The following is a 25,387-nucleotide window of genomic DNA, read 5'->3' as shown; positions in this document are numbered from 1 at the left end:
CCCTCTCAATCTGCCCCTCCCCTGTTCATACTCTGTCTCTCTCTGTCTCTGTCTCTCTCTCAAAAATAAATAAACATTAAAAAAAGAGAGAATCTTGATACCAAATAGGGGTGGGCTCCCATCCTACTCTGACTCCTAGTTGCCAGAACATAACAGTTTGGAATTTTATCAGCATATAATGATCCATGGGTGGGGGTAGGCACCCCAAATCCCATTTAGGTGTCTGTGAAATCTTATTTTAAGACAATATGACAAAATATTTTATGGTAATAAATTTGAAAAGTTGTGACAATTTGGCTAATTCCTAATAAATTGTGAGAATGGACACAAAAAGATACAGAAATCTCAAATAGTTTCATGACTTTTAAATAAGTGGAACCAATAATACAAAATCTTTGAAGTCAAGTAGTTCTCTGGTAAACTATGTTCAATATTCTTTAAAATGGTTATTCTATGCTTGAGGAAATAATTGTTCTGGGGAATATAAAAACAAGATATATTTCATAACTCATTTTAGGTAGTGTGAGAAATAAGCCCACCAACTCAATCAAAGGAGGGACACAGAGACTTGGAGCACAGTGAAACAAGGCTTTGAGCGATGTTCTTGCAAGAGCAGTGTCTGATGGATAGGCACACTCAGGGCAGTTACAGCAATTTACCTCTTAGCACGCAAGTCCCTCCCGTGGTTCCTCATTGGCTGAGCACTGCGGAGATTACAGTCTTACCCAGACATTGCTTGTGCCCATGGAAGGCAAAAAGTAGTCTCATTGGAACAACTGTACATTCCCTAAGGTGACGCAGAGACTTTCAGCCCCTCCTCCCTTTGTTCTTTGGCGCGTGTTCATTGCAAAGTCTACCAAACGGAGAGGGGAAGAAGAGCCAGGAAGTGAAGAGTCTAAGGGTTTGGGACTCCACTGTGTGTGTGGGGTACATACATATTTCCAATAAGTTGTAAATCTATTGTTAACTAGACACAATGGCTTTTATTTGGTATTCAAAAATGAATCATCTCCCTTACTTCTCACAATCCCACCTCTTCTTTTCTAAGTTGATTCCATTTTCATTTATATTTCCTTCATTTTTGAGCTCTCACTCAAACATGTTTAGTAGGTGTTGGCTCTCCTCCTCGTAGTAAGGTTTATCTTTCAATAATAATAGGTCATTTTGGGCATAAGCACAAACATTTGTTCATTAATAACAATGAGTCTTTGGACTCATTGTCCAAAGAGTTTAGAATCAAAGCAACCATTCCTTTCCATTTACTAAAGCATACTTCTAACCAGTCACTAAACAAGTCACTACTCCCTGAGTTTTATGCTAGTTCATTGGCTAGAGTTGGTAGTCCCTGCAAAGCTTTGGTGATGGTGCCGTCTGCAGCAATGTTGGGGAGAAAGGTACAGCACTGGTCTCCTAACATAACACAAAAGAAAGACTCCCTCTTTCTCTGCTAGCATCATGTCTAAGGCTATCCTATTCTCCCATGCCATTCGAGTGGTAGCATCTAACTTACTGGCTACTCCTTGGAGTGCAGCCCTAGTGAAATTGATAGACCTTTGCTGATTTTAGCAGATGTGATTAATCCAGTCCACATTCTTATCAATGGTAAACCACCAGAAAAGTGAGGACTGAAATCCAGCAGCTATCTGATTCCTGTCCTTAAGTTCATTGGAGACACCCCTATAGGACTCCTATTGCACCAATGTACACATTGGAATAAAAATATCACTGTAAAGCCCTCTGGTTTCTGTGGTGAATGTCACTGTCTTTATCGGTTTGATGGAATGCCAAAGTGAATGAAATGGCCATTTGGACTAATGCACAAGTTCCACTCCAATTGGGCAGAAACCGGTTAAGTAGGCTCCTCTTCCCAAAGTACCACCAAACATCTGCTCATGGGATGTTCAAGTTAGAATAGTTGTGGCTCTGTTCACCAGTGGCATTTAGGATGTGCACGTGGGTCAGCCAATATCCCACAGGTTTGTTGAATTGTTTCCCTACTCTTGAGAGACAGGAGGAGTGATTCCTTGTCCCTATGAAGGAAGAGGGGATGGCCCTTGGGTCTGACATTTGTAGTGCATGAAAGAGCAATGACAGGATCTTGCAGGTCTCATTTCCCCAAACATCCGTGACTGATGGAGAGCCATCATGCAACTCATTCCTGCAGGGTCTGTATCCCATCCAGAGGGAAATGGAACAATTTGCCCCTGTGGCCTTTCTGCACCACAAACATAACAATTGCTTTTGTTAAACATCTGCACAGAGAAGTAAACACATTACACCCACGCATTAACATCTCCGTATCCGGTCTAGATCTTAAGGGTTTGTGTCAGGTCTTTGATTTCAACTTTGCTTATCTTCTTTGGATCATTAGTGGGAGAAATTAAATACCCCCTTGGATCTGTGGTTGGTTGAGGCATACTACAGATGAGGTTATCAACTGGCTTAAGGGACAGTAGTCCCTTAAGTTCTTAAATTCTTGTAACATCTACTCCTAATCCATATGTTCCAGGTGCTGCCCTTGGGTCCTGATCTGCAGTGAGGGGGCTGTTAATGGTTAGAAGCATGGGGTCACACTTTAAGTTCTGGCAATTTTTCAGTGGGACACCCTTAGATGGATGTATTTTAACTGTTAAAGTGTCCATGGGTTTGGCCGTCCATTCCTGAATCTGAGTAGTCTACGATGCCAAGTCCCAACTCCCAAACAAGGTTTGAGGTCCAGATGACTGTAAAGATCAAAGGTATCAATACAAAGATATTTATCTGCCTGTGATAGCCACCTCTGTTTTTCTAAATTCCCACATGATAGGTTGAGGCAGGCATCAAATTTCAAAGTTTGAGGGGATTCAGTTCTAGTTACATTAATTACTAAGCTAATGGGATAGGCTTGAGGCACTTCCTTTTTGGAATTTTCTCATCCTCTGGTGGTTGCCTACCCAAGCCATAGTATTCCCCAGTTGCAAGGCCAGATTCTAACCTTTATTGTACACTCTGAACTTCCTTTCTTAAGGGTAATTTTAAGGGGTCCTTGGTTGTCTTATATACCTCCCATCGTCCCTTCACCTTACTGTCTAGAGTCCGCGTTACTGGCCCCTTGACCTGAGTGTAATGAGTCCATCCCCTTTCCGCAGTCAATACAACAGTTTCAGTGGTTACAAGAACTTCATAGGGGCCTTGCCAGCTAGGTTGGAGTATTTTCCTCTTTCCAACATTTGATTAATGCCTGATCCCCCAGTTGAAAGTGATGGGCCATGAATTCAAGTGTCAGGGTCTGTGTGAGAGCCCTTTTACCCTAAGGGAAGATAGAACAGAGGATGTGGCCAGTACATATCTCTGAGGAACTGACCTTTAGTTTCCAGGGTGGGTAAGTCCAAGTCCAATGCCCTCCCTAAATAAAGTAGCCTATCAAGAAGCTCATAGGCAGACAACCCTGCTAGGAAGTTAAGCAAACCTATTGTGGCCTTGGAAACTTCAGCTCACTTTCCCTTGAAATCAGGAATTCATCTACATATTGAAAGAGTTGAGTGTCTGGCGGAGGTGGGGGGACATTTTTATTATAGATTCCACATTCGACTAAACAAATTGGAGGCCTCAGTAAAGCCCTGTGGCAATACTGTCCAGTGGTATTGTTGCTTTCTCCTGCTTACAGGATTCTCCCATTCAAAGGCAAAGAGATCTCTGCTCTCTGGGTCTAGTGGACATGCCCAAAAGTCATCCTTCAAATCTACTACGCTAAACCATTTATGCCCATAAGGAATTTTACTGAGGGGGGTATAGGGATTAGGGACTGTAGGGTATTGGGTTCAAACTATCTGGTTTACTGCTCCCAGGTCTTGCACCAACTGGTAGGACCCATCTGGATTTCATACTGGGAGTTCCAGAGTATTGTATGGGTAAATACAGGGTTCTAGCAACCCATCCTTGATAAGACCCGTGGTCACTGGCTGGAGTCTTTTTGTTCCTTCTATTGGAATAAGAGACTGCTTCCTGCACACTGTTTCACCTGGTTGTTTTAAGCAAATCTTCACTGGGAGAATTTGAAGCCCTCTTCTGTTTCTCTCTTTGACCCATATCTCTGGATGTATCTTACTTTCTTCTTCCTCTATGAGGTAAGCTATGAGAACTTTAATTTGGCTCCTCTCTATCCCTATATCCAAACCCAGCTCTATAGTGAGGTCTCTGCCTAGGGGGTCGACTCCTGCTTCAGGAATGGACAGGAAAGACACCTCTGTTTCCTCAGTCTCAGTTCTTACAGTCATGGTTTCATATATACAAACCTGAAATTTTTCTCCTTTTATTCCTGAAACCAAAAGTTTTTCTGGTGAGAATTTTGTCCCCTGTGGCTTAAATGTTAGGGAGGAATGGGCAGCTTCGGTGTCAAACAAGAAGGTTGTATCTTCTCCCTTGGGTCCCACCTTTGAATGTATCAAGGACTGCTGCTGGAGTCTAGCAAAGGGGAACCCCTGACCCCCTTTATCTTCTTCTTCCAGAGCCATAAGGGGGTCAGTTCCTCTTCCTTCTTCCATAGAGGACACTCCCTTTTAAAGTGGCCAGGCGGTCTGCATTTATAACATTTCCTTTCTTCTCCTTCTCGCATTCCTCTCGTTTTACTTTGTTCCCTATGATCCCTCATTTCCCCCCTGGGGGAATCTCTATTTCCTCCTTCCCTTTCAATCATCTTCTCCACAGTAGTCACCATAATTTTTGCTTTCTGTTGTTGCTTCTTTTCATCCCTCTTTACAAATACCTTTTGTGCCTCCCTGCGCAATTCCTCTATCCACCTTCTATAACTTTCTGGCAATATCAGGCCAACTTCTGGAGACAAAATTAACCTTCAGGAGACCCTGCCCCACTGGGTCCTCCAGATCAAGGCCTGAATATTTCCTCATTTGATCCTTAAGCCTCTGTAAGCAAGCAGTTGGGGTTTCCTCCTTCTCTTTCTGTATCTCAAAAGCCTTAAGGGGCACCTGTGTGGCTCAGTTGGTTAAGCGTCTGACTTCAGCTCAGGTCACAATCTCATGGTTTCTGGGTTTGAGCTCTGCATTGGGCTCTGTGCTGACAGCTCAGAGCCTGGAGCCTGCTTCGGATTCTGTGTCTCCCTCTCTCTCTGACCCTCCCAGCTTGCACTCTGTCTTTCTTTCTCTCAAAAATAAATAAAACATATATATATATATTTAAAATTCCTTGATGATACTCTGAGATCTTGGAGCTGATCCCCTGATCCCTCTGATGATTGGTTTTCTTAATTTCTGCTTCCTCCTAACTCTGTGCCCAAGATCATCATTGTCCCAACCAGGATCTAGGTTAGGAAACTTCTGTTCCGCTGGCTGAACTCCTGGCCAGGTGGGTGCTCTCTCCACCAAACAGACATTGCAGCTCTTCTTTTTTTTTTTTTTTAAATTTTTTTTTCAACGTTTTTTATTTATTTTTGGGACAGAGAGAGACAGAGCATGAACGGGGGAGGGTCAGAGAGAGAGGGAGACACAGAATCAGAAACAGGCTCCAGGCTCTGAGCCATCAGCCCAGAGCCTGACGCGGGGCTCGAACTCACGGACCGCGAGATCGTGACCTGGCTGAAGTCGGACGCTTAACCGACTGCGCCACCCAGGCGCCCCGCAGCTCTTCTGATCATTCCTCTTTGCTCTCTGGTAAATAGGATATTCATGATAGACATCAGCTCAGCCCAGGAATAAATATTACGTCCCCCAAACTGATCGACCTCTCCTGATCATTTCTCTTTGCTCTCCGGTAAATAGGATATTCATGATAGACATCAGCCTAGCCCAGGAATAAATATTAGGTCTGCAAAACTAATCAACCTGATCTGCCAAACCTAGTGGATCTTCAAACAGTGGTTTCATTTCCTTCTTGAAATTCCTCACCTCAGTACTGGTGGTGGTGGGCATTGACAAAACCAATCTCTCCTTGTCCCCTTTAAAAGGACCTTCCTTAATGGAAATAACTTAGGGCTCCAGCAATCTATCCTTGATAAGATCTGCGATCACTGGCTGGAGACTTTTTTTTCCCTTCTATTGGAATAGGAAACTGCTTCCTGCAAACTATTTCACCCAGTTGTTTTAAGGAAATCTTTTTTGGGGGAATGAAGAGCTCCCAGAGGGAAGAAGGAAGTTCTCTATGTGCTTTTTACATTTTTTCGGTTCCCTCCTGAGGTTTGGATACAAACCAGTAAGGCATAAGGTTCCTCCTGTCCACCCAAATTCTCTGTTTTGTTCCCTCTTACCCGCTCCTGTGGGTTGACCTGGGGATTATAAGGAGGAGGAGTACAAGAGAGGGCGTCCCAAGGCTTCTCCTTTAGAGATTCCTAGTACTTTCCTTTTTTGTGTTAAGAGGAAACATAGAAGAGTTCTTGGTAGACAGCAGAGAGCATATTCCCTCACCTACAGTGTACTGGAACTTTGTCATTCACATAAAGGACTAGAGCCTGGCAGACCCAGTCTTTCTCTGAGACAAACTGAGGCCAAAAAACAGAGGGCCCTTTAACTGTGTCTCTTGTCCAAACAAAGCAGCAGAATTTGATCATTTTATGTTTGTCCTTGTTCCCTGTATAAGGAGCACCCTCCCAGTACTATAACATTCGCCCCAGTGACTATCTGGGGGAAGCTGAAGAGACCCCACCTATTTCTGGGTCTCTTTCCTTACCCCTAGGCCTAGAATTTTTGTTCCCCATCCTTGAAAAGGCTGGTTCCTGCTCCTGAGCTTCCCTGGGGTGCTTGATCCCCCCATTAATGGAGGTTTCCTGCACTCTCCAGAACCCACTTTGTCTGTCTCCAGCCATTTCCTTCATAGGAGAATGGGACTGCAGATCTAGACTCTGCATTGTCTTCATATCTAGGGTACGTCTCAGTCATACACACTCAGCTTCTAAGGATTTCCTGTCCCAAGGCAGTACTTGTAGTCAAATTTTCCTACCTTGGTCTGGGTGATGAGGTTTTGGGATGATGGTAAGGGTTCATGGGGTCAGGAGCTGAAGACCAAGAAAGAATTCTTGAATACGTCTTTGGTGCAAAAAGTTGATTTTATTACAGTACGGGGACAGGACCCATGGGCAGGAAGAACTGCACCGGGGTCATGATGGGGTAACTCATTCTATACCCTCAGGCTGGGAAGGTGTCAGGGATAGAGTAAGTCTCTAAGGAATTTTGGAGGCAAGGTTTCCAGGACCTTGAAAGGGTAGCTGTTGTGAGGAAAATGCCATTTATTACCATTTAGTAAAACCTCAGCATGAGACCCTTCAGATGTCCATTGGGGGCCATAAGCTTGGAGCATGATTGCCAGCATATATCTTGGGGCATTTGAGATAAAGGAAATAGACTTACAGGATCCTTGAGGTTGGGGATAATGTTCAGCCAAGATTCTCTTTTGCCCCCAACAAAGTGTCATCATTGAGGCAGCTGAGCTCCTAGAGGGAGGTCACTTTGCCTGTGTCAAGGACTTGTCAACGGGCTTTAGGCAGGAAGGGAATTTCATTTTTCATTTGCTGTAGTTTCCCCACATCATGGGGGCCAGCACTTAAACCCCTTTCCTTTGTTCTTGGGCAGCCAAGAGTGTCCGAGCAATACCACACATTCCACCTGGGGGTGGGTGGGTGCTAGCTTATACTTTGCCATTAGCCTGCTTTATACTCCCTCATCACATGTACAGAGTTATGGGTCACCGCGGTGCTGCCTTTTACCCTTTCCCCAGCATCACTTCTTTCTCCAAAGATAAAAAGTCTTTAGCTCCACAGATACCACAGAGGCCAGGAGCCCTCCCATGGAAAGGCCACCCTAACTGGGATGAGCCAGTTAAGTCCTCACCCACAGGAGGACTTGGACCCTGCAGGTTGAGGTGAATCCTGGGACCTCTCACATTTGTTCACCTTCTCTCTTTGTCCTTTGGTGCAAGCTCATTGCAAATCCCATGAAAATAAGTCCCTGAAACAGAGACAGGAAGAAGAACCAGGAAGTAAAGTTTGGGACTCCATTGTTGGGAGGGGGTCGAACATATTTTCTCTAGATTGTAAACCTACTGTCAAATGGACAGCACAGATTTTATTTGAATCATCATGATGAAAACGAATCATCTCCCTTACTTCTCACAATAGCAAATGTAACAGTGGTACCAAAATCTTACAAGAAAAGTAGGAAGAATTAAATTACAGACCAACCTATTGGGGATATCAAAAACCAAAATCATAAATGAAATATTAGCAAAATTAATTCAACAATATAGCAAGAGAGTACCACACGGTGATGGAAGTCATTGTCCAGGATTGCAAATTTGGTTGAACGTTAGATCAATGTAAAGCCTGACATTAAGAAACTAAGTGAAAAACGGTGTGATTATCTCAACACAGAATAAAAGTGTTTGGTTAAATTTTTATGTCATAAATTCAGAAAATGTGTTTGATAAAACTCAGCATCAGTCATGCCATAAAATTCTTAACACGCTGTATGACAGTTCTCTTTCTTGCTTCAGAAAGTGAAGTTACAGAACACATGAGGAGTTTATAGGAGACACTGAAAGCTTTGATTTGGGGACCATACAAGCAGGCCACTGTAATCACTGAGCAGTGTAAGGAGGAAAATAAAATAGATTCCATAAAGATGGAAGATACAGTGATAGAATGTACACTGATGATGTGATTTCCAATTCAAAAAATCCTAAATATAAATTACTAGGCCAAATAAGATTCTTGAGGAAGATTACCATGTAAAAAAACATTATGCAGATTACCATGTAAAAAAACATTTCTATATGTGCTAGCAAGAAACACTTTGAAATTGAAACCTTACAGTTATAATAGCATCAAAAATGTTGTGTTTCTAATTCCAACTCTGATAAAAGGTTCTAGGAGGCTCTGTGAGGGGAAATTATTAAACATTTTTGAGACAGCCAAGAGATATAAATAGATGGGTAGAAATCCGGGAAAAATCAAATATTTTCATTAATCAAAATCTAAACAAAAATTGAGGGGAGGGTTGAAAAATAATAAGTGGATTCCAAAGGCAAAGTATAGCTGATACACTTTTCTCTTGAAGAGAATCCAAGTGTGAGCATTTGCTATACCAGATGTCGAGAATTATCATAAAGCGATAGTATATAAGACAACGGGATCTCAGTGCAGGAATAGTTACCAGATCAAGGAACAAAATAATAAAACACAAACATATTCTTGCATAAATGGACTCGTGTCACCCCAGTTTTGGTTCTACTGCGATGTATAGCTACCCTATGACCCAGAAATAGCACTGCTAGGAATTTACCCAAAGGATACAGGAGTGCTGATGCATAGGGGCACTTGTACCCCAATGTTTATAGCAGCACTTTCAACAATAGCCAAATTATGGAAAGAGTCTAAATGTCCATCAACTGATGAATGGATAAAGAAATTGTGGTTTATATACACAATGGAATACTACGTGGCAATGAGAAAGAATGAAATATGGCCTTTTGTAGCAACGTGGATCAAACTGGAGAGTGTTACGCTAAGTGAAATAAGTCATACAGAGAAAGACAGATACCATATGTTTTCACTCTTATGTGGATCCTGAGAAACTTAACAGAACCGTGGGGGAGGGGAAGGAAAAAAAAAGTTAGAGAGGGAGGGAGCCAAACCATAAAAGACTCTTAAAAACTGAGAATAAACTGAGGGTTGATGTGGGGTGGGAGGGAGGAGAGGGTGGGTGATGGGTATTGAGGAGGGCACCTGTTGGGATGGGCACTGGGTGTTGTATGGAAACCAATTTGACAATAAATTTCATATTAAAAAAAGAGAAAAAAATGAAAAGAAAAAAAGAAATAAAAAGAAGTAGAGAAGTTTGTTGTTTTCATAAGCGGCATTTGAATCATTTAATGCATGGAAAAAATTAAATTCTGGGAATTTACACAACACACAAAAGTCAACTACTGGTGGGTTAGAGACCTCAGTATAAAAGCTAAAACCATAAAACCCATAGAGGACAACACCCTTGTTTAAAGATTTAGGTAAGGAAAGTTTCTTCAACAGAACACAGATGCCCCAAATGCAATGGGACAAAATAGACATATTTGGCTACATTAAAACTAAAAATTTCACTCATCAGAAGACTCCATGAGAGAGTGAAAAGTAGTCACAGCATTCAGAAAACACCTATAAAATACATAGTTGTCATTCTCTAACATTTAAATATGTAAGGAGTGCTTTACAACGATAGAAGAATATACTGTTGGTATATGAGCGATGACTTGAACAGAGTCACCACACAGGAGCAAATAGTAATGGTCAGACCAGTAATCTTGGGGAAGGTACTCAGCCTCACTGGTCTTCAGACAATGGCAAAGACAATCATGAGGAAGTACAAGGACTCCCACCAGAGAGCCAGTAGTCAACAATACTAAGGAAGGAGCACTGAGTCTCAGCAACTTTGAAGATGACAGGTGAAAGCATTCCCTTCAAACCATAAGGAAAAAGCTGATGTCTTCTAGGAAGGTTGAGGGACACATCTATTATGGCCCCACAGAGTCCATGTGCATGGGTAGATTTCCCACAGTCCTCACCTGGGAAGGCCATGTGGAGAAGTGACAGGATGTATGATAGAATGTATGGTCCCACCTGGAGCATCCCAGGAGGGGCATGGATAGACTTTATGGTCCCACCTGGAACAGCCCAGGAGGAGCAGGGATAGAATGTATGGTTCCCACCTGGAACAGCCCAGGAGAAGCAGGGATAGAATGTACAGTCCCACCTTGAGCAGCCCAGGAGGGGCACAGAGAGAATGTATGGTCCCACCTGGAACAGACGAGGTGGAACAGGGATAGAATGTATGGTCCCACCTGGGACAGCCCAGGAGGAGCAGGGATAAAATGTATGGTCCCACCTGGAACAGCCCAGGAGGAGCAGGGATAGAATGTATGGTTCCCACCTGGAACTACCCAGTTGGAGCAGTGATAGAATGTATGGTCCTACCTGGAGCAGTCCAGGAGAGCAAGGATAGAATGTATGCTCCCCACCTGGAATAGCCCAGTAGAGCAGGGATAGAATGTATGGTCCCCACTTAGGACAGACAGGGTGGAGCAGGGATAGAATATATGGTCCCCAACTGGGACAACCAGGAAAGTGATAGAGTATGTAAATAAATTGTGTTAGTTGTTGCTGAAAAGGTGCTGAGGCTTCTTGGCCCACACCTGATGCAGGGATTGGAGAGAGTTCCAGTCCCCCTGCCTCTCTGTTTAGACCTTCTTTCCCAGACCTGCATTCTTCACATGGATTGTATCTTTGACCCCATGCATCCTTCCCTCTCTCCAGAGCCTGCAGCTGTGTTTGCCAAGGAGCAGCCGGCACACAGTGAGGTGCAGGCCAAGGCAGGGGCCAGCGCCATGCTAAGCTGCGAGGTGGCCCAGGCCCAGACAGAGGTGACATGGTACAAGGACGGGAAGAAGCTGAGTGCGAGCTCCAGAATGCGTGTGGAGGCCAAGGGCTGCAGCAGGCGGCTGGTGGTGCAGCAGGCAGGGAAGGCCGACGCCGGGGAGTACAGCTGTGAGGCCGGGGGCCAGAAGGTGTCCTTCCATCTGGACGTCACAGGTCAGTTCTTTCAGAGTACAAAATTAGCCTCTTTTATGAGGTGAGCTTGGAACAGATTTATACCCAAGACAGACTCTTGTGCTCTTTCAGTTAGACTTTTCCACTGACATCACCCATTCACCACCTCCATTTCCACATCTCAGGTGGGACCATGGGAGAATGGCTGGAGGGAGTGCACAGGAAGGAGACAGGTCATTCTCATACACCATGGTTGTGTTTCCACGTAATAGTGTTGGTCACATGTTCTCAGCACCTGCTCAGAACCCACTGGTGGACCTTGGTATCCAGAAGTCTGAATCTCCCTGATGCATGGGGTTGAGGTAGACCAGATATATCTCCACTGGAGTTGTTCTGAACATCACAAATGTCGTCCTCCAACACACATGAGAGTTTCTGGTGGTGCAGATGTTTGATTTCACTGAACCAGGGAAATGGTAAATTTGGGGCACACAATCATCCTTGGAGTTTTCCCAGGACTGTGCTTTGAGTGTCCACAGCTATAGGTGTTTTGGGAGACTTCCCTGTTTTCACAGGGATCTATGAGTTCTCTCTGCACCCATATGTAGCCAAATCTGTATCTGTATTTTATTGCAATGGCCGTGAATCTTTCAAAGAGAGCAATTACAAATCAATCAGTTCCTAAGGAATTATATTGAAACTGGCACAAGAAAAAATGGACAACTTGTACAATCCTAGCACTTAAAATAAATGGACGATTATATAATTTTCTCACAGAATAATGTCTAAGACCAGTGGCTCTACTGTCAAATTCTACCAAATATTCTGGAGAGAAATTACTCCATATTCATAGGATTCTTAGAGTGTTGAAAAGAGATGTAGTCATCAACTCCTTTTACATAGGTAGCATATCAATACCAAAATGTGACAAGGTAAATATGAAGAATTTTCACAGGCCACCTCTTGTTGATGTGAAAGTAATATCTTCCACAAAATATTATCCAACTGAATTCTGCATTTTATCAAGGGGACAATACACTAGGACAATAGTCATATTCTGGGAATGCAAGGCTGGTTCAACACCAGAAACATTAGAAAATCAACACAAAGCTTGATATTAACAAAATCAAAGAAACAATGATGTGATTTCCCCAATAAATGAAGAGTAAAAGTTCTGGATAAAATAAAGGATCAGAAACATAGGCAGAATATTCCATAATATTTGGCATCAATTCCTGCCACAAAATTCCTCATAAGCTTTAAATAGAAGGTTTTGTCCTTAATGTAGTAACTGGTGGTATTGAAAAGTCTAGCTGACATCACACTTCACGTGAAACTTTGAAAGCTTTGCCTTTGAGATGGGACCAAGACAGGGAAGCTGAATGTCCTCACTTTTATGCAACGTTCACAGCACACCATGGAGGAAAATAAAAGTAAAGATATGAAAGTTGGAAAAATGAAAACTGAAACTAACAGAAGATATGATTATCAATGTGGAAAATCCCAAACAGTTACTATTTTTTAAGTTAAATTAAAACAAGTATTATTGTAACCCTACAAGGGTATTTAAGAATATATATCAAAATAAAAAAGAAATCAGAGCATCACTAAGTTTGAGTAGTTTGGGTATAAAGTAACAAATTTAGGGGCACCTGGGTGACTCAGTCTGTTGAGTGTCCAACTTCAGCTTAGGCCATGATCTCATGGTTTGGGAGTTTGAGTACCACATCGGGCTTGCTGCTATCAGCATAGAGCCTGCTTCAGATTCTCTGTCCCCCTCTCTCTTTGCCCTTCACCCACTCATGCCCTCTCTCTCTCTCCACAATAATAATAATAAAGTAAAAAATTTAGTAAACATTGTAATTATAGTTATTGTGTCTACTTTTCAAGGTATTTATATTGTTCAAAAGTTTTAGTCACATTAAAAATTTAATTGTAATTTGCACTTTCTATGAGATTTTAACTAATTGCATTTGTAATAAATTTTATTTTATTTATTTTTTATTTTTATTTTTTTTGCCTATTCTGGAAATTTCATATGTAGTGTTTTACTTTTTTTAAAATATGATATTTATTGTCAAATTGGTTTCCATACAACACCCAGTGCTCACCCCAAAAGGTGCCCTCCTCAATGCCCATCACCCACCCACTTTCCCCTCCTTCCCACCCCCCATCAACCCTGTTTATTCTCAGTTTTTTTTAATTTTTTTAACGTTTATTTATTTTTGAGACAGAGAGAGACAGAGCATGAATGGGGAAGGGTCAGAGAGAGAGGGAGACACAGAATCCGAAACAGGCTCCAGGCTCTGAGCGGTCAGCACAGAGCCCGACGCGGGGCTTGAACTCACGGACCGCGAGATCATGACCTGAGCTGAAGTCAGACGCTTAACCGACTGAGCCACCCAGGCGCCCCTCCCTATTCTCAGTTTTTAAGAGTCTTAAAAACCATTACTTTTTGGACACCAAAGAGCATGAAGAGAGATTAGGACATACAAAAATCAATATATAGGAAACATTTATCTATCTATACACCAGACACCAAAAGCTGGAAGGTGACATTTTAAAGGGGTTACAACAGCATCAGAAAAATCCTGTTATCAATTTCAGGTCTAAGAAAGGATTTTCAGATGCTTTGTGGGAAAAAAGTATTCAATTTTATTGAGAGACAGAAAAAGATCTAAATCATGGATGGAAATTGATGAAAGACCCAGAGGCAGTCAGTCCTCATCAAAACCCAAATAATAGCTCTTATGTGAGTGAGAGTATTGACAAGTGAGTTGTAAAACCAGAGAGAGGAAATCCACTTTTGACAAAAACCAGCAAAACCAAAACCAAAAGAAATCCCCAAAGCAATGATGTTGACTTTACTTGGCTTTTGATAAAATGACAGCAATTCAAACAATTGGGGCTTTAAATAGAGACTGAGAAACTTCTCAGGGAAACAGGAAGTGAGTCCAGAAACAGCTTTGTATAAAACCCAAGTCTCTTCTCTCTCTCTCTTTTTTAAATCACTCTAGAGCTCTCAGTGTGACTGTAGTAAAGGGTTGGTCTTTCACAAATGGTGCTAAGACCATTAAACATATGGAAAACTGAAATGAAGTTGGATGTCTATTTCTTGCCATGCAAGAAACTCAGCTGCATGTGAGTTAGAGACCTCGGTGAGAAATGTGGTTCAAGCTCTTACCAACAATGTCAGTCATTCATGACCTCAGCATAAGGAAAGCTTCCTGAGACAGAACGAAATGCACAAAACACAAAGGAGAAAGTAATATATCTGCCTATAACAAAACTCTTGCTTAACATTTTTTTCTTTTCACAAAACAGTATGAAGGGGTGGAAATGCCAGTCACAAGATGGGGAGGGTATATAAATACACATAACCACAAACACTGACATTTACTTAAACAAAGAGCTCCCAATGAATATGAGTAAGAGACAGTGCTGTAAATGGGGCAAAACACTTGAGCAATGACACCACAGAAGATCAAATTATAACTACCAAAAACTTCAGAAAGGGTGCTGTACTTTGCGAGTCATCAAGTCGATGCAAAAGACGGCCACAGGAAGACACAGATGGAGCAGTGATAGAAAGTATACTCCCACCTGAACAGCCAGAAAAGTGGTAGAGTAAATATTTGTGTTAGTTTTTGCTGAGAGGGTGGTGGGGCTTCTTGGCCACACACCTGATGCAGAGATCAGAGTGAGTTCCATTCCCCATGCATCCCTGTTTAGACCTTCTTTTCCAGACCTGCATTCTTCACATGGATGGTATCTTTGACACCATGCATTCCTCCCTGTCCCCAGAGCCTGCAGTCATGTTTGCCAAGGAGCAGCCAGCACACAGTGAGGTGCAGGCCAAGGCAGGGGCCAGTGCCACACTGAGCTGCGAGGTGGCCCAGGCCCAGACAGAGGTGACGTGGTACAAGGACGGGAAGAAGCTGAGTGCGAGCTCCAGAATGCGTGTGGAGGCCAAGGGCTGCAGCAGGCGGCTGGTGGTGCAGCAGGCAGGGAAGGCGGATTCTGGGGAGTACAGCTGTGAGGCCGGGGGCCAGAAGGTGTCCTTCCATCTGGATGTCACAGGTCAGTTCTTAGTGCAAAATTAGTCTTTTCGTGAGGTGAAGGTGGAACAGGTTTATCCCCAAGACAGACTCTCGTGGTCTTTCAGTTAGACTTTTTCCCTTGACATCACCCATTCACCACCTCCATTTCCATATCCCAGGTGGGACCATGGGAGCATGGCTGGAAGAAGTGCACAGGAGGGAGATAGGTCATTCTCATACACCAGAGGTTGTGTTCCCACATTGTTCCCAGCACCTGCTCAGAACCCATTGGTGGACATTGGAGTCCAGGACTCTGGATCTCCCTGATGCCTGGGACTGATGTAGACCAGATGTCTCTCCCCTGGGGTTATTCTGGGAGGTCGCAAATTTCTTCCTCCCAACCCATATGAGGGTTCCTGGTGGTGGAGATGTTTCATTTCACTGTATAGGGGAAAGGGAAATTGGGGCCACAGAGTCATACTTGGAGAGTTCTCAGGACTGTGCTTTGAGTCACAGTTTTTGGCATTTTGGGGCAAACTTTCCTGTTTTCACAGGGATATAGAAGTTTTCTCTGCACCCATATGTAGCCAAATATAGATCTGTATTGTACTGCAATGTCTGTGCAGTTTACAAAGACAGCAGACAATTAAAAATCAATCAATTCTTAGGGAATTATATTGAAACTCATACAAGAAAAATTGTACAACTTGTACAATCCTAGCACTTAAGATAAATGATGATCATAAATAATTTTCTCACAGAATAATGTCTAAGCCCAGTGACTCTACTGTCAAATTCTACCAAATATTCTGAAGAGAAATTACTCCATGTTCATTGGATTCTTATAGAGTATTGAAAGAGATGCAGTCATCAATTCCTTTTACATAGGTAGCATATCAATACCAAAATGTGACAAGGTAAATATGAAGAATTTTCACAGGCCACCCCTCATTGATGTGAAAGTAATATCTTCCATAAAATATTATCCAACTGAATTCTGCATTTTATCAAGGGGACAATACACTAGGACAATAGTCATATTCTGGGAATGCAAGGCTGGTTCAACACCAGAAACATTAGAAAATCAACACAAAGCTTGATATTAACAAAATCAAAGAAACAATGATGTGATTTCCCCAATAAATGAAGAGTAAAAGCTCTGGATAAAATAAAGCATCAGAAACATAGGCAGAATATTCCATAATATTTGGCATCAATTCCTGCCACAAAATTCCTCATAAGCTTTAAATAGAAGGTTTTGTCCTTAATGTAATAACTGGTGGTATTGAAAAGGCTAGCTGACATCACACTTCACGTGAAACTTTGAAAGCTTTGCCTTTGAGATGGGACCAAGACAGGGAAGCTGAATGTCCTCACTTTTATGCAACGTTCACAGCACATCCTGGAGGAAAATAAAAGTGAAGGTGAAAGTTGGAAAAATGAAAACTGAAACTAACAAAAGATATGATTATCAATGTGGAAAATCCCAAAGTTACTTTTTGGATGGCAAAGAGAGTGAGGAGAGAATAGGACATACAAAAATCAATATATAGGAAGCATTCTGTATCTAGACATCAGACAGCAGAAGCTGGAAAGTGACATTTTGAAGGGGTTATAACAGCATGAGAAAAATCCTATTACCAATTCCAGGTATAAGAAAGGATCTTCAGATGCTTTGTGGGAAAAAAGTATTCAACTTTATTGAGAGACAGAAAGAGATCTAAATCATGGATGGAAATTGATGAAAGATCCAGAGGTAGTCAGTCCTCATTAAATCCCAAATAATAGCTCTTATGTGAGTGAGAGTATTGACAAGTGAGTTGTAAAGCCAGAGAGAGGAAATCTACTTTTGACAAAAACAAAGCAAAACGAAACTGAACAAAAACCAAAAGAAATCCCCAATGCAATGGCATTAACTTTACCTGATATCAAGACTTCTGATAAAAGTACAGCAATGCAAAAAATTGGGTGTCTATGTAGGGCCCCCAATGAAGGGGTAGAAATGCCAGTCACTAGATGGGGAGGGTATATAAACACACATAACCACAACAGTCTGACATTTACTTATATAAAGAGCTCTTAAATAAATACGAGTAAGAGAAAGTGCTCTTGTAAGTGGGGCACATCTCTTGAGCAATGACACCACAGTAGAGAAAATTATAACTACCAAAAACTTCAGAAAGGGTGTTGTACTTTGTGAGTCATCAAGACTATGGAGGACACAGCCACAGGAAGGCAGGCAGATCAGTGATAGAATGTGTGGTCCCCCCCACCCCAGAACAGCCAGGAAAATGGCAGTCTGTAAATAAATTGTGTTAGTTGTTACCGAGAAGGTTGTGGGGCTTCTTGTCCACCCACTTGGCACAGAGATTGGAGAGAGTTGCAGTCCCCCTGCCTCCTTGTTTATACCTTTTTTCCAAGACTTGCATTCTTCACACGGATGGTATCTTTGACTCCATGCATCTCTCCCTGTCCCCAGAGCCTTCAGCTGTATTTGTCAAGGAGCAGCCAGCATGCAGTGAGGTGCAGGCCAAGGCGGGGGCCAGTGCCACACTGAGCTGTGAGGTGGCCCAGGCCCAGACGGAGGTGACATGGTACAAGGACGGGAAAAAGCTGAGTGCGAGCTCCAGAATGCGTGTGGAGGCCAAGGGCTGCAGCAGGCGGCTGGTGGTGCAGCAGGCAGGGAAGGCCGACGCCGGGGAGTACAGCTGTGAGGCCGGGGGCCAGAAGGTGTCCTTCCATCTGGACGTCACAGGTCAGTTCTTTCAGAGTACAAAATTAGCCTCTTTTATGAGGTGAGCTTGGAACAGATTTATTCCCAAGACAGACTCTCGTGCTCTTTCAGTTAGACTTTTCCATTGACATCACCCATTCACCACCTCCATTTCCACATCCCAGGTGGGACCATGGGAGGATGGCTGGAGGGAGTGCACAGGAAGGAGACAGGTCATTCTCATACACCATGGGTTGTGCTTCCACGTAATAGTGCTGGTCACATGTTCCCAGCACCTGCTCAGAACCTACTGGTGGACATTGGAGTTCAGGAATCTGGATCTCCCTGATGCATGGAGCTGATGTAGACCAGATGTCTTTCCAGGAGAGTCGTTCTGAAGGTCACAAATATCTTCCTCCAAATCACATGAGTGTTCTTGATGGTGGAAATGTTTGATTTCATTGAACCAGGGGAAGGGAAAATTGGGGCCACCGTCATATTTGGAGTTTTCCCAGGACTGTGCTTTGAGTCACAGTTTTTGGCGTTTTGGGACACACTTCCCTGTTTTCACAGGGATGTAGAAGTTTTCTCTGCACCTATATGTAGCCAAATCTAGATCTGTATTGTATTGCAATGTCTGTGCAGTTTACAAAGAGAGCAGACACTTACAAATCAATCATTTCCTAGGGAATTATATTGAAACTTACACAAGAAAAATTGGACAAGTTGCACAGTCCTAAGACTTAAGATAAATGGAGGATCATAAGTAATCTTAGAGAATAATGTCTAAGCCCAGTGCCTCTTAAATTCTATAAAATGTTCTGGAAAGAAATTATCTCATGTTTATGTTTATAGGATTCTTATAGAGTTTTGAAAAGAGACACACACATCAATTTATTTTACATATATAGCATATCAATATCAAAATGTGACAAGATAAATATGAAGAATTTTCACAGGCCACCTCTTGTTGATGTCAAGGCAGTACCTTCCAGGAAATATTATCCAACTGAATTCTGCAATTTATCAAGAGAACACACTAGGACAACAGTCATATTCCAGGAATGCAAGTCTGGTTCAACACCAGAAACATTAGAAAATCAACAAGTAGCAATCATTAAGAATGAAATCTTGCCATTTGCAACAATGTGGATGGAACTAGAGAGTATTATGCTAAGCGAAATTAGTCAGAGAAAGACAAATATCGTGACTCACTCATATGTGGAATTTAAGATACAAAACTGATGAACATAAGGGAAGGGAAACAAAAACAATGTAAAAACAAGGAGGGAGGCAAACCATAAGAGACTCTTAAATACAGAGAACAAACTGAGGGTTGCTAGAAGGGTGTTAGGTGGGGGAATGAGCTAAAGGCAAGGGCTTTAAGGAGGACACTTGTTTGGATAAGCACTGAGGGTTATATATAGGGGATGAATCACTGGATTCCATTCCTGAAATCATTATTGCACTATATGTTAACTAACTTGGATGTAAATTTAAAAAAATAATTAATAAAAAAACTAACAGAAAAATCAACAATGGCTTGATATTAACAAAATAAAAGTAAAAGCAATGTTATTTCCCCAATAAATGATAAATAAAAGCACTAGATAAAATATAACATCAGAAATCCAGAGAGAATATTCCATAATATGTGGCATCAATTACTACCAAAAAATTCTTCACAAACTTTAAGTAGAACATTTTGTCTTTAATGTAATAATTGGTGGTATTGAATACCTGACATCAAATTTCACATGAAAACTTGAAAACTTTGCCTTTGAGATGGGACCAAGACAGGGAAACTGAGTGTCCTTACTTTTATGCAATATTCACAGCACACCATGGAGGAAAATAAAATTAAAGACATGAAAGCTGGAAAAGTGAAAACTGAAACTAACAGAAGATATGGTTATCAATGTGGAAAATCCCAAACAGTTACATTTTGGATGGGAAAGAGAGTAAGATTAGGACATACAAAAATCACTACAGGAAACACTCTGTATCTGTACACCAGACACCAGAAGCTGGAAAGTGACATTTTAAAGGGGTTAACATAGCATCAGAAAAATCCTGTTACCAATTCCAAGTCTAAGAAAGGACCTTGAGGTGCTTTGTGGGCAAAAACTATTCAACTTTATTGAGAGACAGAATAAGATCTAAATCATGGATGGAAATTGATGGAACACCCGAAGTGTTCAATCCTCTTCAACACCCAAATAATAGTTCTTCTGTAAGAGTATTGACAAGTATATTGCAAAGCCAGAGAGAGGAAGGCCACTTTGAAAAATACAAAACAAAACAAAACAAAAAACAAAAAAATCCTCCAAAATAATGATATTTAATTTACTTGATATCAAGACTTTTGATAAAACTACAGCAATTCAGACAATTGGGTCTTTATGTAGGGACTGAGAAACAGCCCAAGAGAACAGAAAAGTGAATCCAGAAACAGGTCTGTATAAAACTTGAGTCCCTTCTGCTTTTTGTTTTTTAGTTTGGTTTTCACCGTGGTGCTAAGTGTAACTGTAGTGGAGGGTCAGTCTTTCACAAATGGTACTAAGACTATTAACCATATGGAAAACGGAATTGAAGATGGATGTCTATTTCTTCCTATGCAAAATCTCAGCTCAATGTGGGTTAGAGACCTCAGTGAGAAATGTGGTTCAAGCTCTTATCAAACAATGTGGGTCATTAATGACTTCAGCATGAAGTTGTCCCTAAAAAGAACAAAGTGCACAAAATAAAAAGGACAAAATAATATATCTGTCCATAAGAAAGCTCTTAACATTTTGTCACTAGAAACATGAAGGTGTGGAAAGGCAAATCACAAGATGGGGAGGGTATATAAACACACATAACCACAAACACTCTGACATTTACTTAAATAAAGAGCTCCCAAGTGAATATATGAGTAAGAGACAGTGCTGTTGAAAATAGGGCAAAACACTTGAGCAATGGCACCACAGAAGAGCAAATATTAAGGTCCAAAAACTTCAGAAAATTTACTGTGCTTTGTGAGTCATCAAGTCAATGAACGAGACAGCCACAGGAAGGCACAGGTGGAACAGTGATAGAATGTATGGTCTCTACCTGGAAGAGCTCACAGGGAACAGTGATAGAATGTATGGTCCTCACCCAGAACATCGCTGATGAGCAGTGATAGAATTTTTGGTTTCCACTGGGGACAGCCCAGGCAGATCAGTGATAGAATGTATTGTCCCCAATTGGAATAACTAGGAAAGCGGTAGAGTGTGTAAATAAATTTTGTTAGTTGTTGCTGAGAAGGTGGTGGGGCTTCTTGGCCACACACCTGATCCAGGGATTGGAGAGAGTTCCAGTCCCCCTGCCTCCCTGTTTAGACCTTCTTTTCCAGACCTGCATTCTTCACATGGATGGTATCTTTGACTCCAAGCATCCCTCCCTGTCTTCAGAACCTACAGTGGTGTTTGCCAAGGAGCAGCCTGCACGCAGTGAGGTGCAGGCCAAGGCAGGGGCCAGCGCCACACTGAGCTGCGAGGTGGCCCAAGACAAGACAGAGGTGACATGGTACAAGGACGGGAAGAAGCTGAGTGCGAGCTCCAAAGTGCACATGGAGGCCAAGGGCTGCAGCAGGAAGCTGGTGGTGCAGCAGGCGGGGAAGGTGGATGCTGGGGAGTACAGCTGTGAGGCCGGGGGCCAGAAGGTGTCCTTCTGCCTGGATGTCACAGGTCAGTTCTTACAGAATGCAAAATTAGCCTTTTCGTGAGGTGAAGGTGGAACAGATTTATCCCCAAGACAGACTCTCGTGCTCTTTCAGTTAGACTTTTCCCCTTGACATCACCCATTCACCACCTCCATTTCCATATCCCAGGTGGGGCCATGGGAACATGGCTGGAAGGAGTGCACAGGAGGGAGACAGGTCATTCTCATACGCCAGAGGTTGTGTTTCCACGTAATAGTGCTGGTCACATGTTCCCAGTACCTGCTCAGAACCCATTGGTGGACGTTGGAGTCCAGGACTCTGGATCTCCCTGATGCTTGGGGCTGAAGTAAACCAGATGTCTCTCCCCTGGAGTCATTCTGAGAGGTCATTGTATCTTCACCAAACACACCTAAGGGTTCCTGCTAGCAAGACATATTGGCTTCACTGAGTCAGGGGACGGGGAAATGTAGGCCACACAGTCATACTTGGAATTATCTTGAGACTGTGCCTTGGGTTTTCAAAGTCTTAGGTGTTCTGGGATACTTCCCTCCTTTCACAGAGGTGTAGGAGTTCTCTCTGCACCCATACGTAGCCAAATCTAGATCCATATTTTGTTGCCATGTCTGTGTTGATTACACAGAGAGCAGAGGACTGGTGTATATGTGCCCCAACAAACACCTGTGATGCTTGGAATTTCCTATCAAAGCATATCTTATTTTCACTTTGTCATAAGTTGGTGTTTTGCCTCTGAATTCTGTTTGTAGTTAGACCTATACATTTGCCAATGGAATGCTGAGTAGCATATTGTCTACCAGCATGCCCCGCTAAGAATGAGGTCACAGGAGCAGCCACTGAAAGTAACTTAGCATTTATTTCACAGCATTTCCTAATGATTAGTGTGCATCTGTGCTTCCCTGGCTAATCAATAGAGATGTCTGAGAACTGACTTTATTTTCCTTTCATATAATTCATATGTACAGTTACATGTGGCTCCTGGATGCCAGCACATAACATGTTGGTATTACATTGGGGTTTAATGGTTTGTGAGTGTTTACAAATGTTTAAAACCCTATGTGTATATTTGTGATGTGATTATCTGAGAATATGATATAACATTATGCAAGTAAATTTGGAAAGTTTCGACCAATTGATCAAGAGAGCTATATCAAAACTCATGGAAGAACACATAGACAATTTGAGTAGTCCTATAACCTTATAAATTATTGGAACCATAATAAACAATCTTGTCACACAATACTGGATAACCCTAGTGGCTCTACTATCAAATTGTACCAAGTATTCTGGCTGTAGGAACATTCCTGCACTGCAGGGAGAATGTTCTTAGGCAGTCATGTGGTAAAGACTTTGCATCATCTATAAATGTTGAGGTGTGCAGGCATAATGACCCCACAGATCCCACGTGCACAAGAGTCTCTTACAGAATTCCCGCCCCCCACCACAATACCTCAAGCAGAGTGGTGGTAGAATGTAGTCCCCACCTGGAACAGCCCACATGGAGAAGTGGGGTAGAATGTACAGATAAATAGTGTTACTTGTCCTTAGGAAGGCAGTGGGGCTTCTCCAAGTCACACAGTTGGTGCCGAGCTAAAAATTGTGGTTTATATACACAATGGAGTACTACATGGCAATGAGAAAGAATGAAATATGGCCCTTTGTAGCAACATGGATGGAACTGGAGAGTGTTATGCTAAATGAAATAAGCCATACAGAGAAAGACAGATACCATATGGTTTCACTCTTATGTGGAGCCTAGAGACTTTCAATTCTCCTGCCTCTCCATTCAGTCTTTTCTCAGTGCTGCCTTCCTGATTTGCACAGTATCTTTAACCCTGTGTATCCCTCCCTGTCCTCAGAACCTACAGTGGTGTTTGCCAAGGAGCAGCCTGCACACAGTGAGGTACAGGCCAAGGCAGGGGCCAGCGCCACACTGAGCTGCGAGGTGGCCCAGGACAAGACAGAGGTGACATGGTACAAGGACGGGAAGAAGCTGAGTGCGAGCTCCAAAGTGCACATGGAGGCCAAGGGCTGTAGCAGGAGGCTGGTGGTGCAACAGGCGGGGAAGGTGGATGCTGGGGAGTACAGCTGTGAGGCCGGGGGCCAGAAGGTGTCCTTCCACCTGGATGTCACAGGTCAGTTCCTTTTGATACTAACAGTCTTGATTGGACATAATGGAGGAATTGCATTACAGATCCCACAGGCTCTGATGTTCCTTCCCTTACTCTTCATCTTTTCCCCTCTGCCATCCTGTTGCCTCCTATTTTCATAGCCAAGGTTAGACTGACAGAAGTTTAATGAGAAGGGTGCTCAGGGAGTGAGAGGGGCCATTTTTGTGTCTTTGAGCAGTTCTCTCAGTCATGCATCTGAGCACCTGCACAGGGCCCTCCTGGAGTTCCTCAGTGCCCAGGACTATGGCTGTTCTTCACGTTTGGGTTCTGAAGTAGACTAGGCATCTCACACCTTGGTTATGTGACTGTGCTTTCCTGGGCTCCCTAGATGCCCCCTTCAGTGCTGTAAGGAGTTCTTACTAGTGAGAGACATTTCAGTTCCTTTAAACCAGAGTAGGGGAAATTTTGATGATATAATCATACTTGGAATGATCTTAACTAAACTTTGGATTATTAATGTTTTGTTTGTTTTAATGTGTTATTTTGCACATGAATATATGTTATCTGTGCACCTGTATGTAGCAAAATCTAGACTGCTGTTTTCTTGTAGTGCCTGTGCAAAGTAAACAGAACTAGAGGGTTGATAGATTTGTACCTGAGACATGTACATGTAAGTTCTGGAGTTCTTTTTCTAAAGCACATCTTGTTTCCTTGTGTCTTCAGTAAGGCCATTCTGTGTCATAATTCCTCTTGGAGTCTGATTTATAGATTTAGAAATGGGAAGAAGTAAGTATCACCATGCTCTGCTATAGATGAATCCTTGTGGTGGCAATCACTGGCTGGTATAGCAGTATGTCATAGGATTTCCTAGTGGGTATTGTGTGTTTGTGCCTCCTGGCTGCTTCATGGGGAAGTCTAAGGACTAAATTTATTTTGCTTTTGTTAAATTTGTCTTAACATCAGAGGAGGGTGGGCCATAGCACCACATTAATCCTAGCTGCCAGCCCATAATAGTTGTGATGGTATATCAGTATATAATATTTTTGGGTGTGTACAGATACCAGAAATCCTACATTTTTCCAAAGTGTTTTTTTGAGAGCATATGGCATATTATTTTATGGTATCAATTTGAAAGTTTTGATAAATTGACCAAATTCTTAGAAAACCATCTGAAAAAGTGACACAAGAAGAAATATATAACTCAGGTAGTCCCATAAATTTAAATAAATGGAAACAGTAATAAAACTTTTTTTCATAGAGAATGATCTAAGCCTAGTAGCTCTGCTGAAAAATTATACCAAATAT

At 42.3% G+C, this 25,387-nt stretch overlaps 1 protein-coding gene across 1 annotated transcript in view; it reads left to right on the top strand.

The window, feature by feature from the left end:
• The window catches only part of OBSCN (obscurin, cytoskeletal calmodulin and titin-interacting RhoGEF), a 159,294-nt gene that overhangs the window by 37,116 nt on the left and 96,791 nt on the right, over positions 1 to 25,387 (top strand). The window contains exons 10-14 of the mRNA XM_042931633.1: positions 11,285 to 11,560; positions 15,323 to 15,598; positions 18,038 to 18,313; positions 21,706 to 21,981; positions 23,831 to 24,106. Of these exons, the coding sequence (XP_042787567.1) occupies positions 11,285 to 11,560; positions 15,323 to 15,598; positions 18,038 to 18,313; positions 21,706 to 21,981; positions 23,831 to 24,106 (1,380 nt within the window). The remainder of the gene's footprint in view (positions 1 to 11,284; positions 11,561 to 15,322; positions 15,599 to 18,037; positions 18,314 to 21,705; positions 21,982 to 23,830; positions 24,107 to 25,387) is intronic.

This window comes from Panthera leo, chromosome A1 (genome assembly GCF_018350215.1).
Source record: "Panthera leo isolate Ple1 chromosome A1, P.leo_Ple1_pat1.1, whole genome shotgun sequence".
Lineage (NCBI taxonomy): Eukaryota > Metazoa > Chordata > Mammalia > Carnivora > Felidae > Panthera > Panthera leo.
This window is presented reverse-complemented; position numbering and strand designations above follow the sequence as displayed.